This window comes from Physeter macrocephalus, chromosome 5, assembly GCF_002837175.3.
Source record: "Physeter macrocephalus isolate SW-GA chromosome 5, ASM283717v5, whole genome shotgun sequence".
Taxonomy (NCBI): Eukaryota; Metazoa; Chordata; class Mammalia; order Artiodactyla; family Physeteridae; genus Physeter; species Physeter macrocephalus.
In genome coordinates this window covers 49,025,796-49,039,955 of record NC_041218.1, presented here as the reverse complement: position 1 = coordinate 49,039,955, position 14,160 = coordinate 49,025,796, and the positions used below count along the sequence as shown (strand labels likewise).

The 14,160-nt window shown below is 40.0% G+C and overlaps 1 protein-coding gene across 12 annotated transcripts in view; it reads left to right on the top strand.

The window, feature by feature from the left end:
* CREB5 (cAMP responsive element binding protein 5) overlaps positions 1-14,160 on the top strand; it is a 430,944-nt gene that overhangs the window by 67,883 nt on the left and 348,901 nt on the right. For 11 of the 12 annotated variants that reach the window (XM_028489955.2, XM_024129515.3, XM_028489949.2 and 8 more), the window contains 2 exons: positions 8,563-8,634; positions 14,065-14,158. In XM_028489955.2, coding sequence (XP_028345756.1) covers positions 8,563-8,634; positions 14,065-14,158 — 166 coding nt within the window. Of the gene's footprint in view, positions 1-3,578; positions 3,702-8,562; positions 8,635-14,064; positions 14,159-14,160 lie in introns of those variants that run through there. The other variant, XM_028489952.2, reaches the window with a different exon arrangement.

Genomic DNA, 14,160 nt, shown 5'->3' with positions numbered 1-14,160 from the left:
CAGTGGTGACTCCCAGAAACAGTGGCAACTAAAAACTGGTTTGACATATTTCCAAATCCTCTTGCTGGGCCATGCAAGGAAATTGTGCCTTCTCTAGGAAAGCCAATGAAAATGTGCCTTTTTCTAGTATTTAAGATATATATACATTTTTTTTTAATTTTTGGGGGGGCTGCGTTGGGGCTTCGTTGCTGCGCGCGGGCTTTCTCTAGTTGTGGTGAGAGGGGGCTACTCTTCATTGCAGTGCGTGGGCTTCTCATTGCGGTGGCTTCTCTTGTTGCGGAGCACCGGGCTCTAGGTGTGCGGGCTTCAGTAGTTGCGGCGCGCGGGCTCAGTAGTTGTGGCTCGCAGGCTCTAGAGCGCAGGCTCAATAGTTGTGGTGCACGGGCTTAGCTGCTCCGCGGCATGTGGGATCTTCCTGGACCAGGGCTCAAACCTGTGTCCCCTGCATTGGCAGGCAGATTCTTAACCACTGTGCCACCAGGAGAGTCCCTGCTAGTATTTACAGAGGGAACTTTATTAGAATGGTGACAGAATCTTCAGAAGACTTAAGATTTTTACCTTAGCATGGCCTTTAAGTGACCTGCTAGTACTGTCAAATGTTCACATGCTTGACAGTTGACGCATAGTGCGGTAGGAATCTGAATCAAGTCTTTGAATGTATTTTTACCCTTGTATTCAACTGACACGGTGAGATGGGGCAAGTTCTGAACGCAACTGCTGGCTACTTTAGATAGGACTTGAGAATGCCTAGCTTTCTTCTGGAGTAAAAGATAAAAAACACTCAGTTTGATACCATCATTCTCAAATGTCTTTTACTAGTAAGTCAGTAATGGTAATCATAAGATTTAATACTAAGATGAAATAGCCTCTTACCAGGCCTTGCAGAGAGCAGACAGGTCTGGCGTGATCACCACTGTGTTTCATACACAGTGTCACATTTTGTAGCTCTGATTCATGCACAAGAAGGAAACTTCTCAGATGTTTTGTTAAAGATTACTTCAGCCCATACATTAGATGGACCAAACATATATTGTTGCTGGAGATGCAAGGATACTTGTATAGACTAAAGATACCAAGAAAACAGTTCTAGCCAATAAAAATCATTTGAATGTGTGAAAAGCAAGCCAAGACTAGAAAGTTGTGATTTTTCAGAATATTCAAAAATCTTCTTTTTACATGAAAACAGTTTAAAAACCGAATGCACTCAAAATGTCTTAAAAAGTATCCAGAGGCAAAGTAGTCCCATTTGGGAGTGGGTTACAATTTTAAAGTCAAATTTTACTATAGTAGAGCAAAAAAGGAAAAGAAAGAACTTTTTCTTTCTTCTGCTAAGTTATTCTTCAATTTCTAAAGGCAAGCTGCTTTTGACCAGAATGAAGAATATACCTGGTTTTGCATTTAATTTCTTTGCTATCATAGTTTTTCCTCTCAGGGTTTGACGGGGCAATTATTTTAAATTGCAGTGGAAGACTTTCTGGAAAGGTACAGATGACAAGGTCAACTGAACCCCTGGTCACCTCTTATTCCAATTTTATTTTTTCTTTTCTCATCAGTTTGTTCGTGTTGGGAGTAGGTAAAAAAAACAGTTTGCTTTTCAGCCTGTCTTCTGAGGTTGGGTTCAGTCTCATTAGAAACAAGCCAGGTAATTTTGTTACATTCAATATTTCCTTCAAAACCTGAGAATCTCTAAGCTAGTGTTTTGTTAACCACATGCATGTCAAATAAACTTTTCATTGAAATGAGGTGTGTCCTGCCAAAAATGTATTGTGTGAGGTGGGAGCAGGAAGAGGAACACAGATTTAGATACACGGCCTCGGGCACAGACACACACCCTGCAGAGACTAATACGCTGCACCTCTAAGGTCCAACACTGTTGCTTAACAAGAATGTTCTGAACTTCTGAACCCATAGGTAGGAAAGCTGTGAGACAGTATTGTGTGAAACATAAGTAGAAATTAGCCAGTAACTTTGAAAAGAGGCCTCATATCCAAAGAAACATATGGAAAACTTAACACAAAAACAAAAAAAAAAAAAAAAAAAAGAGAGAAGAAAGAGGAATCTAACATATGAAAACCCAATCCCACTGGAATGTTTTTTCATACACAGTATAAACGCCACATAAATAAAACCACAAACCTCTGCTAAAGTACACGAGAGGACGTGAGCCCCCAGCACTCTCTCCTGTGAGGGCCGGGAAGTAAGGCCCCGTGAGTTTCTAGAGACAAAAGCTCTTTGGAAATCCTTCCTCCTGGGAACCATGGGCCTGGTTCGAAGGGACATTTGGACAGTCCCTTAAGCGTGATGCAGCCTGTGAAACAACCCTAAAGAGTTCTGTGATTCAGGCTGTGGGACTCTGAACTTTGGGGATACCAGTGAATGGTGGACATCTTTTAAGGACAATGATATTCTGGTTTGAACGGGATGGCAATGTTTAGCTGCCAGTGGTCTGGGTGAAGCTGAGGACTCCCGGGGAAGAGTTCTGGCTGTAAACAGCCCAGCAAGACACCACCATTCTCGCCAAGTTCTGTTGAAATTTTCGCTGAGAAGGTAGAGTCCCACTCTTGGTCTTGTTCCCTGTATAAATCTCTAGTTTGAAAACTTTGCAGCATTCAAGGCGTTTCAAGCTTGAGGGCTGAAATGTCACTTTAAAAGCAGGGTTAAAAAGGTCACACAGCTGCAAATAATAATAGCCCAATGAAATTCAGATTCTAGCTGCAGCCCACTTCAAGAATAACACTGAAACAGGAAACAAGCCTACGAGATCTTTTTACCAGTAAAGCTAGTAAGAGCACATCTGATAAAATGAGTGTGTGTATGTGTGTGTGCGTGTGTGTGAGAGAGAGAGAGACAGACAGACAGACAAAGAGAGACAAAGACATACATAACAAGACAAAGACATAGAGAAACAGACATATAAAAAGAGAGACATAGAGTTTTCAAGAGAGAAGATACACACAGAAAAACAAAGACACAGAGAGACACAGATGCAGAGATGGATACTAAGACCCACTCACAAAATAATAGATTTTCTTGGACTGAGATTCAAGGGTGTTTATTTTTCTGTTTGGAGTTATGATATTAAAATAATATTAAAGAATTTTAAAATAATTTAAAATTATTTTTAAAATAATACCTCTGTAAATGATCCTATCTACAATGTTTTACTAAAATGGTTCTGTATCACAGATGAGCAAATAAAATAGTGAAAGGTACCATATCCTTCAGATTAAATATATAATTCCTCTCCAATAGCTAGCCACATGTTGGGAGAATGACCCTGCACCCTGGCTTTTAAAGTAGATTCAGGCATCTTAGAATAAAATACTTTAATGTGTGCTTTTGGTGAATTTGTGTTGGGTTATTACTGAGTGTGGCTCTTTGCCTTTCTGACCAAGACATTGAGAGAAATTTTTTTTTTTTCAGAAACGTGAAGTACAAATTGGCTATACCCTTAACTAATTTAGTTAATAAACAACCTTTGCTTCCAGAAACAAAGTAAGACTGATCTGGAATCTCACACAGTGTGATGAACTCAAGATGTTTGTCGGCTAACCTTGGCATTTTAGGAAGGACCTGTTTCCTCTTCTAGAACCCTTTCTGCAGTCTAATAAGCTCAACAGGGTAGCGAAGATCTGCTTCACAGGAGTCCTGCCAAGAAGACTCATTCCACGCTCATTGTGGGGCAGTAAAGGCTGACAGAGGTTGTTAACATCGCTATTAAAATGCAAGCCCCCTTTCAGGTCTCTAATGCATTCATGTCCAGATTAACAATACCAGAGCTGATGAGGATATCAATATTATTATTAGTGCTCATTTATATATACAGTTGTGGCTTTGAAGTTCCCAGAACTTTTGGTGTTGATAAAAGTGCGTGCCAGATTTTCAGATTAAAACAACATTTTTAGTGTCTTACTATTCCAAATCCCATATCACTGTATGAATGTGTTTGCTGTTGTGGGGGAAATTTGGGCCATTACACTGAGATTGGAGTTTGCTATTAACTAAGAATCGGTAATGGCTTACTATGATTTAGATGGGGAAACATCACTCTTGGCTGAATCTAGCAAAGCAGATGATGTAGGTTTTTTTCCCTTTGGGCTCAGTTGTTGCTCTTAAGTTTAAAATACATATTTACAGTATTTTGTGTAGACTATCCAAGTTTTTTGTAGCATTTGTTTTTTGCAGTGTTTGCCCTTCGTGAAGTAGTAATTCCAAGTATATCCCTAAATGCCTGGCAAAGCATTTGAATGGATTGCATCAGCCATTGTGGAAGATTTCCCATTTTAGACCAGGAGGAATTTGTAGGGTCAAACGCTAAACAATGAAAGAGATTCTTGCTCATTGAGAGGCCAGCTGAATCCAGTGGCAGTTTAGTTTGAATTGTAAATCGAACCTGTCATCTCCTTGTCGACTACGAAAAACCTCTACTCGCTTTATACACCATTAGGGTTTGTTGTTAGGGTTTTGTATTGTTTTCCAAAAATCTGAAGGGAAATTAGACTCTTGAGGCATTTGTTCTAAGTGAACATTGAGGCTAAACTTTGGCAAAGGAGGAACAAAAAATGATACTATTTGTAAAGGAACTCTTAAATGATTAGACAGCTCCCTCCACAATTATTACTGTATTTAACCAAAGATATGGGGTCACTGGGTGTTACTCAAAGGGCCTTCTCTGGGTGCCATAAACAGTCCACACATGGTTAATAGACTGGACTCCAGTGGTTTCAGCATCTATGACAATATTAACAGACTGAATTCATAATGAATTAATACATTTACATGTGAAATTTAATGAAAACTAGACTGTTATTTTCACCAAAAGCAACTTTGACTTTTTTCCATTAAACCTGGTGAGATTTCTTCTCTGGTCATAACTGGGAACAGGTGGAATTATTGGCCTGCACAACCTCTTGCCTTGCTGAAAACTTGGCTGTGGGCCATAAAGTTTGAGGACCACTGCTTTAGGAGTAGAAAAAAAGCAAGCTGTTTGAGACGGTTTACTGTGGTGATTCAGGATTCATTATCCATCCCACAAATATTTATTGAACGCCTACTATGGCAGCTCTGTGCAGTGCAGCCTAGGGTATGGCTGTTGCCAAGCAAAACCTGGTTCATTAAAACATCCCAGCTAGTAAAACAACTGAATGGGAAATGAGAAGATGAGGCCTGACCTCTGAGGACCAAATGCAGAACAGCCTGGCTAAAATCATGTCTGAGTAATTTGCCCCCCATGTGATGGATGATAAAAGAATATACACAGGGCTTTAGTAGAAGTCTGTTTGAGAGAATAATTATTACAATATGTGCTAGGAAAGAACCATAATAATAGACCATAAAAAGAGATCATGGCTCTTGACTAATACATCAGACCAGATCATACTGGTTGATAAAAGTAATGAAGCCTGTGTGGTAGAGTGGTACTATTTAGTAAAACTATCTCCAACACCCACACAGGAGGAATGAGCAAGGGTGTGCTGTTTATAGACGGCTAAATGTGGGAACGCAGAGCATCAGAATAAAGCAGTTGAGGTTCACACATATATATACACCCACTCAGACCTTATTAATCACTTAAAACGTATTTTATTTTAGCAACTGCCATTTTACCTTAGGACACTTATTCCAATAGTATGTTGCCAAAACATTTGCTCCATGGGATTCATAGCATGCAATAAATTGATACAGATTCATATATGTTTTAATAATAAAATAATACAATGACTGGTAACTCAGTTGAACATAACGAACTGAACTCTAAACTATTTGAAGGCAGACTCAGTAGCTGTCTAATTGATCCTATTCCTCTAAGTGTGGCATCCAGACTATGAAGGCTCAATAAGACAGTGTAAATCTATATGACTGAAATTTTTTCTCTGACTGAACGTTGTTCAGTCTCCTATCACTAGCATCATATAATTCCATGATATTTGCTGCAGTTCATATGCAAATTATAACCAGTAATTAAGATAAGGTAGCTCATGTTGACATTAAGCAGAATTGATAAACTATTACCATGAAGGGCCTGAATTTATGGGAAAAGTCAGCATTTTGGTGGACTCAGGTTTGGGACAGAGTTGTGACTATGGTAGAAAAATACTTCCTCCTCATACTGATGTGGCAAGGCTTGGTCAATCTCTTTCTTCACTTTGGCTTATTAATGAATCCCCTTTAACCTGCAGCAGTAGCGCTTCCAATCTTGACCACTTCTATCGGTTGGACATTAATTTAATTATTATCACGAATTACTTCTTTCAGATGTAGACCATACATGTATTTATGTGGAACTTTCTTGGAACTTTCCCATTTTACCATCATGTGATCTTAATATTGGTTAATAATATGACTAATATTGGCATTCTTTGGTTACTTTAACAACCAAAATTGTTAAATGATGTCCAAGAAAGACTTACTTTATAGCAACTTCTCTATTATACATGAGGAATAGTTAATATTAGAGTGAGGTTCCAGTAACACTTGTCCACAAAACCTCCCCCCACCTCCAAACACACACACTTAAATACACAGACCTTTCTCCATAATTTGGAAATGGCTCCCTAACTGATTGGCGTGATACAGGAATGAAGGAGTTGAAGATTGATATTCATACCCCCATTTAAAGGAGGGGAAATTGAGGTATGAAGCAGTTTAGTGACCTGGTAATGGTCAGGCAGATCATGGACACAGAGACAGAAAAGTTCCAAGAAAGTGTTTTAAAAAGTTTACTAGAAAAACAAGGTATATCTAATATTAATGAATAACCCAGTTACTGTGCTGTTTGTTCTATCTTGGATCAAAATCATTTTCTCAGCTTTAAAGTCACCCTTTATTTGGAGGCTTAGAAGTAAGTCGTCAGCATTCACGGCGGGGAGGAGGGATGTTCTATGATAAGTGATGGCAAAATCACATGAATAACGAGATGTGAGAAGTCATTTTTGTTGCTCATGACTTTCCTCAGACAAGGGCAAGTGGAAAAACTTCTGAAGATATTTGTATTTTTTTCCTTCTTCTTCTAAATATAATAGAGTAAAAAAGTTTAGCCAATATGCCTGATACAGGACGAGTGTAAAATTGTGCTACATTACTGCCTTGATAGGTGACTAGTCATTCCAAATGGAGAATGAAAAGGGCATTACTTAGTGAAAATTGAGGAATAGTGATGTGAAGAGAGTTTACATTTTAAAATTTGTTTTTAATATCTGACTAGGAGTGTTATCTAAGGCAAGTGTTTTCATTTTGTGTTTCAGAAAAGTGAAAGTATGCCTCTATTTCCCAAAGAATATATGTGGATATATTAGTGTTTGGGGGAAGGCTGTAATGACGTACAAATTAGAATTGGTGGTTTTTTTTTTGCAAGATGATAAAGTTTTCTTGGATGAAGGGTAACTATTCCATGAGTGAAGCAGCGTTTCCTCTCTCAAGGGTGAAGGTGACTTAAGACTCCTTTGGAATAACCTACAAGTAGCATGTTAAGGAAGCACAGCACTTCCTTTCTTCAGAGACAAAGCAGTAGGTTTGAGTTCTATAAAGAAGCCGTGTCCCACCATCAGCACATGGAGCTTATTTAAACTCAGTTGCAAAACTGGCAAAAAGAAAAGTATGATTTAGAAAACTATTTCAATTGTGGAACTTCAATTGTATAGTACTTCTTATGATATTAAAAAAAATTTTATGTTACTGTATAGATTAGTAACTACACAATCATATATACTGTACTTTTATCGGTTTGGGGGAAGATTTGCAAAGATATTTGATTACGCTCAATTTTTGCCTAATGAACTTTCCTTAGAACCTAACCCCTGCATAAGAAAAGACCACACTATAGTTTAACATATGTCTGAGATCACAGCATAAGGTTTCTCCCTGCAAAGCTACCTTATTCCAGACAACTTATCTAGATCAGAGGGGCGGTCGCCTTAATCTGATTTTAATTTCAAATCAGCCTGTAAAACCAAATTAATGAAATATTTAAGGCAATGCTTTTTGCATTTGCTGATTTCTCGTCACCTCTGCACAACTTGGATAGGTTTTGTTGAGGCATCATCAAATGCCTGAGATTGAAAGAGAATTTAAGACTGTGGCTCACTGCCAGGGTCATTTGCTAAGCTGGCTGTAGGGCTACCTTGCGTCCCTTGTTCATACTGAAGCTCAGTGGGGTGATCATGGGAGAATCATTTGACCTGATGCTCAGGGTTGGTCCTCACACTGATGATTGCTCAGTAACTACCCTCCTCTTGCTCTTTGCCTTACACAGGTGGGGTTTTACCTGATAATAACACCCATGAGGCAGAATTTCTGCTGCAATAGACATTGTTTTTGGTTGCATTTTGTTGGCATTTTTTCTTCAACGTGCAGTAAATATGCACTCAAGAAACAGCGGGAACTCGGACTGCAGGGAGCCTAATAAGCTTCCGCAAGGCAGGACCTGTTGTTCACGTTTATGTTTTTCTCATCTAATTTGGGAATTGGCATAGGAGGGGGCTCCGAGCCATTGCCCTTCTCAGGTAGAAGCAGGAGATATTCATGAATTTCTGTTTTCCTTCCTCTCTCCCCCTGACCCTTCAGATTTATGAGGAATCCAAGATGAATTTGGAGCAGGAGAGGCCGTTTGTCTGCAGTGCCCCAGGCTGCTCCCAGGTGAGTGTAGGGGGGGTCCTCCACTCTGGCCTGCAGGGGATGCAGTACCTTCCCACAGTGAGGCAACTCTCACTTGGCAGTCATGCCTGCTGTTGGCTTTTCTTCTCCACCAATATATTCTCAACGTCCCCTCACCATAATCATCACCATCATCACCATCATCACCATCACCATCATCACCATCATCATCATCATCATCATCATCATCACCAACCTCATCATCATCACCATCATCACCATCATCACCATCATCACCATCATCATCATCATCATCATTTTCCACTTTGACTAGTTTGAACTACTTCCCTCACAGCCTCTGAAATACATCAGTGTTGGCCATTTCCATCCATAACTTTCCCCTGGAAGTAAGCCAGCCGCATCCTGCCCACCAGATGTTCAGGATTGTTATTTCAGACAGGGGGAAAGAGGGTACTCTCGTTGACAATAGCCACTTGAATTCTGGGCCTTTGGATTACTGGTGAAATAGCTCACCATCAGAGACTGAATTCGATTTTGTTTTGTTTTCCCGTTTGAGTAAAATAAACCCCCTATGACTCTTCTAGAACCCACAGTTTTTCCATTTATCTAAACTTTGAGAGAGGAAGTTGTCCTGCTATGCTGGGTTAACCCTCTTTTAGCCTCTGATGGCTGCCATCAAGTGGATTAGATGTGAGGCTTACATGGGGTACTGTGTGCGGAGTGTTTAGTAAAGGACCTGCACATTGTGCTCAATTGACGCCCACTGTTGCTATGGTGACTACTGGTACTATTGTACTAGAACCCACCTCTTTGAAAGAAATTGGAAACATCCGTCATCTAAAATCAGAATTTGACATTTTCCCTTTGGAACAGGATGGTGACTTTTTCTACACTTGACCCTTTGGATATCTCCAAGTTCCAGTCATTGGAAAATGACCACACATGGTGCTCTCATGCCAAGATCTTCATTTTATGGGATAAAGGACAAGTTTAGAACTTAGAGCACACGCATGTGGGTAGTTATGCTCTCTTTCTCTGAAGTGCCCAGTGGTTTCAGGTGGAATCAAGCCCCACTCTCTTGCCTGTTTATGTTGTGAGTTTGGCAGCACAGCGTAGAGCAATGTCTGGGAGTCAGTGAGAGGTGATGTCCATTAAGGACCCTTTTCACTGTATCTCCCCAGAGAGCTTGAGGAGGGTTCTGGAAGCTTCCTGGAGGGAATATGCCATGGAAACATGAAATGTTATTGCCTTGCGATGCCGCTGTTGACATCAGCCACCAGCTGAGAAACCAGCCTCCTCTGCTTGCGTTCTGGCAGATTCTGCAGGGGCTTTTATATGAATGTTGGTTTTTACCTAATAAATAAGGAAAGCAGTAGAGAAAATTATTTTAAATTTCAACTATATTTTGGCAAGCTGGTTTTGGAGGTCCTTTTGAAATAGGAAACACTGGGAAGACACAGATAGGTTGAAGTACTGGGAAAAGTTCTGCTAGACCAGGACTCTCCATTGTGAATGCAGAAAATTGCCTTATCTAAGTTAAAACTGATTTCCACTTAGTTTCCTTAAGGAGGAGTCTCAACAGCCAGAAAGAATCCAATAACTTGAGCAGTTTGCTTTGCTTTGGCTGTAAAAATGTGACATAAAGTTTTATTCAATTTGAGTCACTCAGCACATTTTTGAGGGGCCTGCTCTGTGCATAAAACGCATGTACCCCTGCCTTCACAGAACTTCTAGCCTAGGCATCACATGTGGAACCACGCGAGCAATTCATCAATTAATTAATGAATTGCAATTTTCCATGAAGGAAGAGCACAGGCCACCCTGAAGACTATCATAGGGGGATTTACTTTACTTGGGGAGGATAATGGGGGTGTCCCTGTGGAAGGGGCATTTAAGGGAAAGGGATCCTCAAGAAACTTAGCAAAGACCAGAGAGGGTTCATGGCAAGTTAGGGTTCCAGGAGAGTCCAGGATTGTGAATGATGGTAGAGGAGAGCCTTTAAGAAAGGGGTATTTAGCCGCATCCAGCATTTGAATAAGTCAGAGAGAAAAAGTACACAGAGGACATTGGACTGTGTGGCAGAATTTCCCAAGCTTGGCACTACCAATATTTGGGGCTGAATAAATCTTTGTTGTGTGTGTGGGGGGGGGCTTCCCTGTGCATTATAGGATGCTTAGCAGCATCCCTGACCTCTATCTGTTAGATCCCAGTAGCGCTCCCCAGTTGCGAAAACCGGAAATGTTTCCAGGCATTACTAAATGTCCCCTTGGGGGCCACATTGCCCCCGGTTGAGAGTGACTGCCCAGTGACTTGCATTTTGGCTTTAGCCTTGTTTCTTTTTGGATCCCTTCTCTTCTGGGAATCACCTACTTCTAAGTGATGCTCCCCCATTGCCAAAAGCCATCTTTTCTCCTTTTTGGAATCAGGCAGGGTATAAATAAATAAATGCTACAGATGTGTGGTCACCGGTGTCAGACGCTGCTTGAGCTGGCACAGCGAGAGGCCTGAGCAGGGGCCGTTGGGTTTGGCAGTTGGCTGTTTGCCGGCGACCTATGAGAGAGGAGTCAGGGTGGGGGCCAGACTGAGTGAGTGGGTGGTGAGGAAGTGGAGGTGGCCAGCATAGAGGGGCCTTTCAAGAGTGCAAGGGAGTGACGGGAAGCAGAGTGATATAATGGTAGCCTGAGAAGGAAGCAGCTTGAGAAAAGGTTTTGTGTTTTTTTTTTTTTAACATCTTTATTGGAGTATAATTGCTTTACAGTGGTGTGTTAGTTTCTGCTTTATAACAAAGTGAATCAGTTATACGTATACATATATCAAGTCAAGGCTCGCCAGGCTGGATTTAGTCAAGGGCAAGGAGGAGTGAGCATACTGGCTTGAAGGACCACAGCTGGAGTGCCCTTCCCCAGACTATAGGGGTGTAGAGGATCCTGTGGAGGTGGGGAGGCGGGGGGGATGCTCATTCTTCAGAGACAGGAGGGAATGGAAATAGGACCTATGAAGTTAATGTAAATTCTGAGATGGAGGTGGTAATAAATGTTGAAGGGGTGCATTTCAAATGACCTTGAACTTTAGTGAAGGAGCAGGTCATTTCCTTGAGAAGGCTGGGTGAACTGAGGAAAGGTTTGGAGAAACATGAGACTTGAGAATTTACATAGTTTCTTGGTTTTAAGGTAAAATTCCAAGCCTCTTCCTTCAACCCCCACTAAATTTAAATGTAAAGATATATCTAAAAGTTGATGTCTCTATTTAATGTGGAAGTGTTTCTTTTTCTTGATAAGCTATTATAAAAATATGAGCATCTTTCAATTGAAGAGATATTAGAATTGAGAAAATATGGTGGTTGGCCAGTGATTCCAAGGGTCTCCTGGTAGGGTGTTAGGGAATCAGTCCATCATGGCATTTACTTTAGCGATGTTCCATAGCCTGGGACCTGCATGGAGAAGAAAGGATGGCTGGGAATTGGAAAGGGGAGTACATATGAATTATGAGTGCTTGCGCTGTGTTGGAGGTGATGGATGGATTCCCCTCCCACCCCCTTTTTCCCTCATTGGAAAGAACCTTTGCTCTATTAGGAACAGCCTATAATACCTGGGAGGTTGTGTGTGTGTGTGTGTGTGTGTGTGAGTGTGTGTGTGTGTGTGTGTTACAGCTCCTTATAAGTTAGCTTTGTCCCAAAAGTGAGGAGAAACAAGTTTCTCTTGCTCTTTCTGATCTCACAAAGTCCAATGTTAATTTCACTGTTTCTTTGCCCTCTGCATTTACCTTGTTTTAAGTTCCAGTGGCCTCTCTCAGCTCTGTATCTATTGCAGACTGTACATTTTGGTTATTTACAATTTGCTATTTTCCTACCAAATAAAAAAAAAATCACAGATATCCTGCATTGTCTTATTTGGAAGGTAATTATAATTAATATGAGATATCATGGAGATTATTAGTAGTATATAATAGGTATTCTTGTTTATATTCTATTTTAGGTTATTATTTTATGGAGCCAAAAATGGCTCACAAAATGGCTGCAAATGAAGGCTATTCCCATGTTGTTTTTTGGTATATATTACAGAAAAGAATTATAATAATGCTTTTGACAGAAAGGCTAAGAAATTTAACCTATGTGTCTAAGCCACACATGGTAGTGTCACTTATTTGATGCAGTCATTCTACTATAGTGTTATAGAGGACCAGACGATCCTGCAGGAAAAACCCACATGTCATGAAGACTTCTGTGTATTCAGAAATCTGGCATTATCACCATGTGTTGCAACTTCTGTACTCTCCAATTTATGTTATACAAATGACAAAGAAATAAGTGATATTTATTTGAAGAACTACTTTTAGAATATTCCAAAGGATTTAGCCCAGTGAATCCCCTCATTCCTGTGAATACAAATTATACTGTTTGCAGAAAAGATTTCTACCTTAATATACAATGGTAATTGAAATTTATAATGGCTATCCTGAGGAGCTGGGACACTCTGAGAGATTTTCTAGATTGTCAAAGATTCGGAAATATTCAGCAGACTTTATTGTCTTTTGTTGAATTTTCATTTGACTTTGATAAAGCAGATACCCTGTTAAGTTCAGTTATTAAAACATACCAGTCTGAGTCAGGATAGGCTAGGATCTGCTACAATAACAAATTAGTCCAAAGCTTCAATGACTTGACACAACAAAGGCTTATTTCAGTTGCCCAAGCATACATTTCAGTTATAGATTGGCAGGATATTTTTCATAATCCTTCAGAATTCAGAGATGCTCTTCATAATTCTTCAGAGATTTAAGATGATTGAGGGGCCACTATTTCTTGTATTGTGAATCTCTGTGCTAAAAGGGAGAGGGTCTTGCCCCAAGAAATAGATGCTCACATCTGGGTGACATGTCACTTCCATTCATGAGTCAATGGGTAGAACTACTCACATGGCCCCACCCAACCACAAGAGGGCCAGGAAATCCAATTCCACCATATGACCAGAAGCCAGACAGCTGAAAATATTTGGGTGCAGCATTTTTGACAACCATAATATCATTCCCTGAAAATTAAAAATAAAGTGTTGGTTTACTACACTGCACGGAGTATAGAACACTAAAAATAATTTTCTGTGTTACTATAAATCATATGTATAATTATAATTAATGAGATAAACAGTGTGCAAGGTCTTCATAAACAGAAACATACTATGCAAATGTCATGGGGTACATCTGTAGATATATATGGCAAATAATTAAGCGTGACGTGTAGTTCTTTTCCAAAGTCTGACATGAATGCATATGTGCTTGCGTAAAATAATTTGTCATTTTACTTACCATGCTTTCACACTTTTTCAGAACTAATTTTTTGTTTTCCTTGTCACGTTTGCAGTGCTGAATGAATCTTTTTCTCTATGATGGCAAAATATATATTACAAAACTGAATGGCTCCTCTCCCCTCTCCCTTTTTTTCTATTTGTCTGACAGCGCTTCCCAACAGAGGACCATCTGATGATTCATAGGCACAAGCATGAAATGACTTTGAAGTTTCCCTCAATAAAAACAGACAATATGTTATCAGGT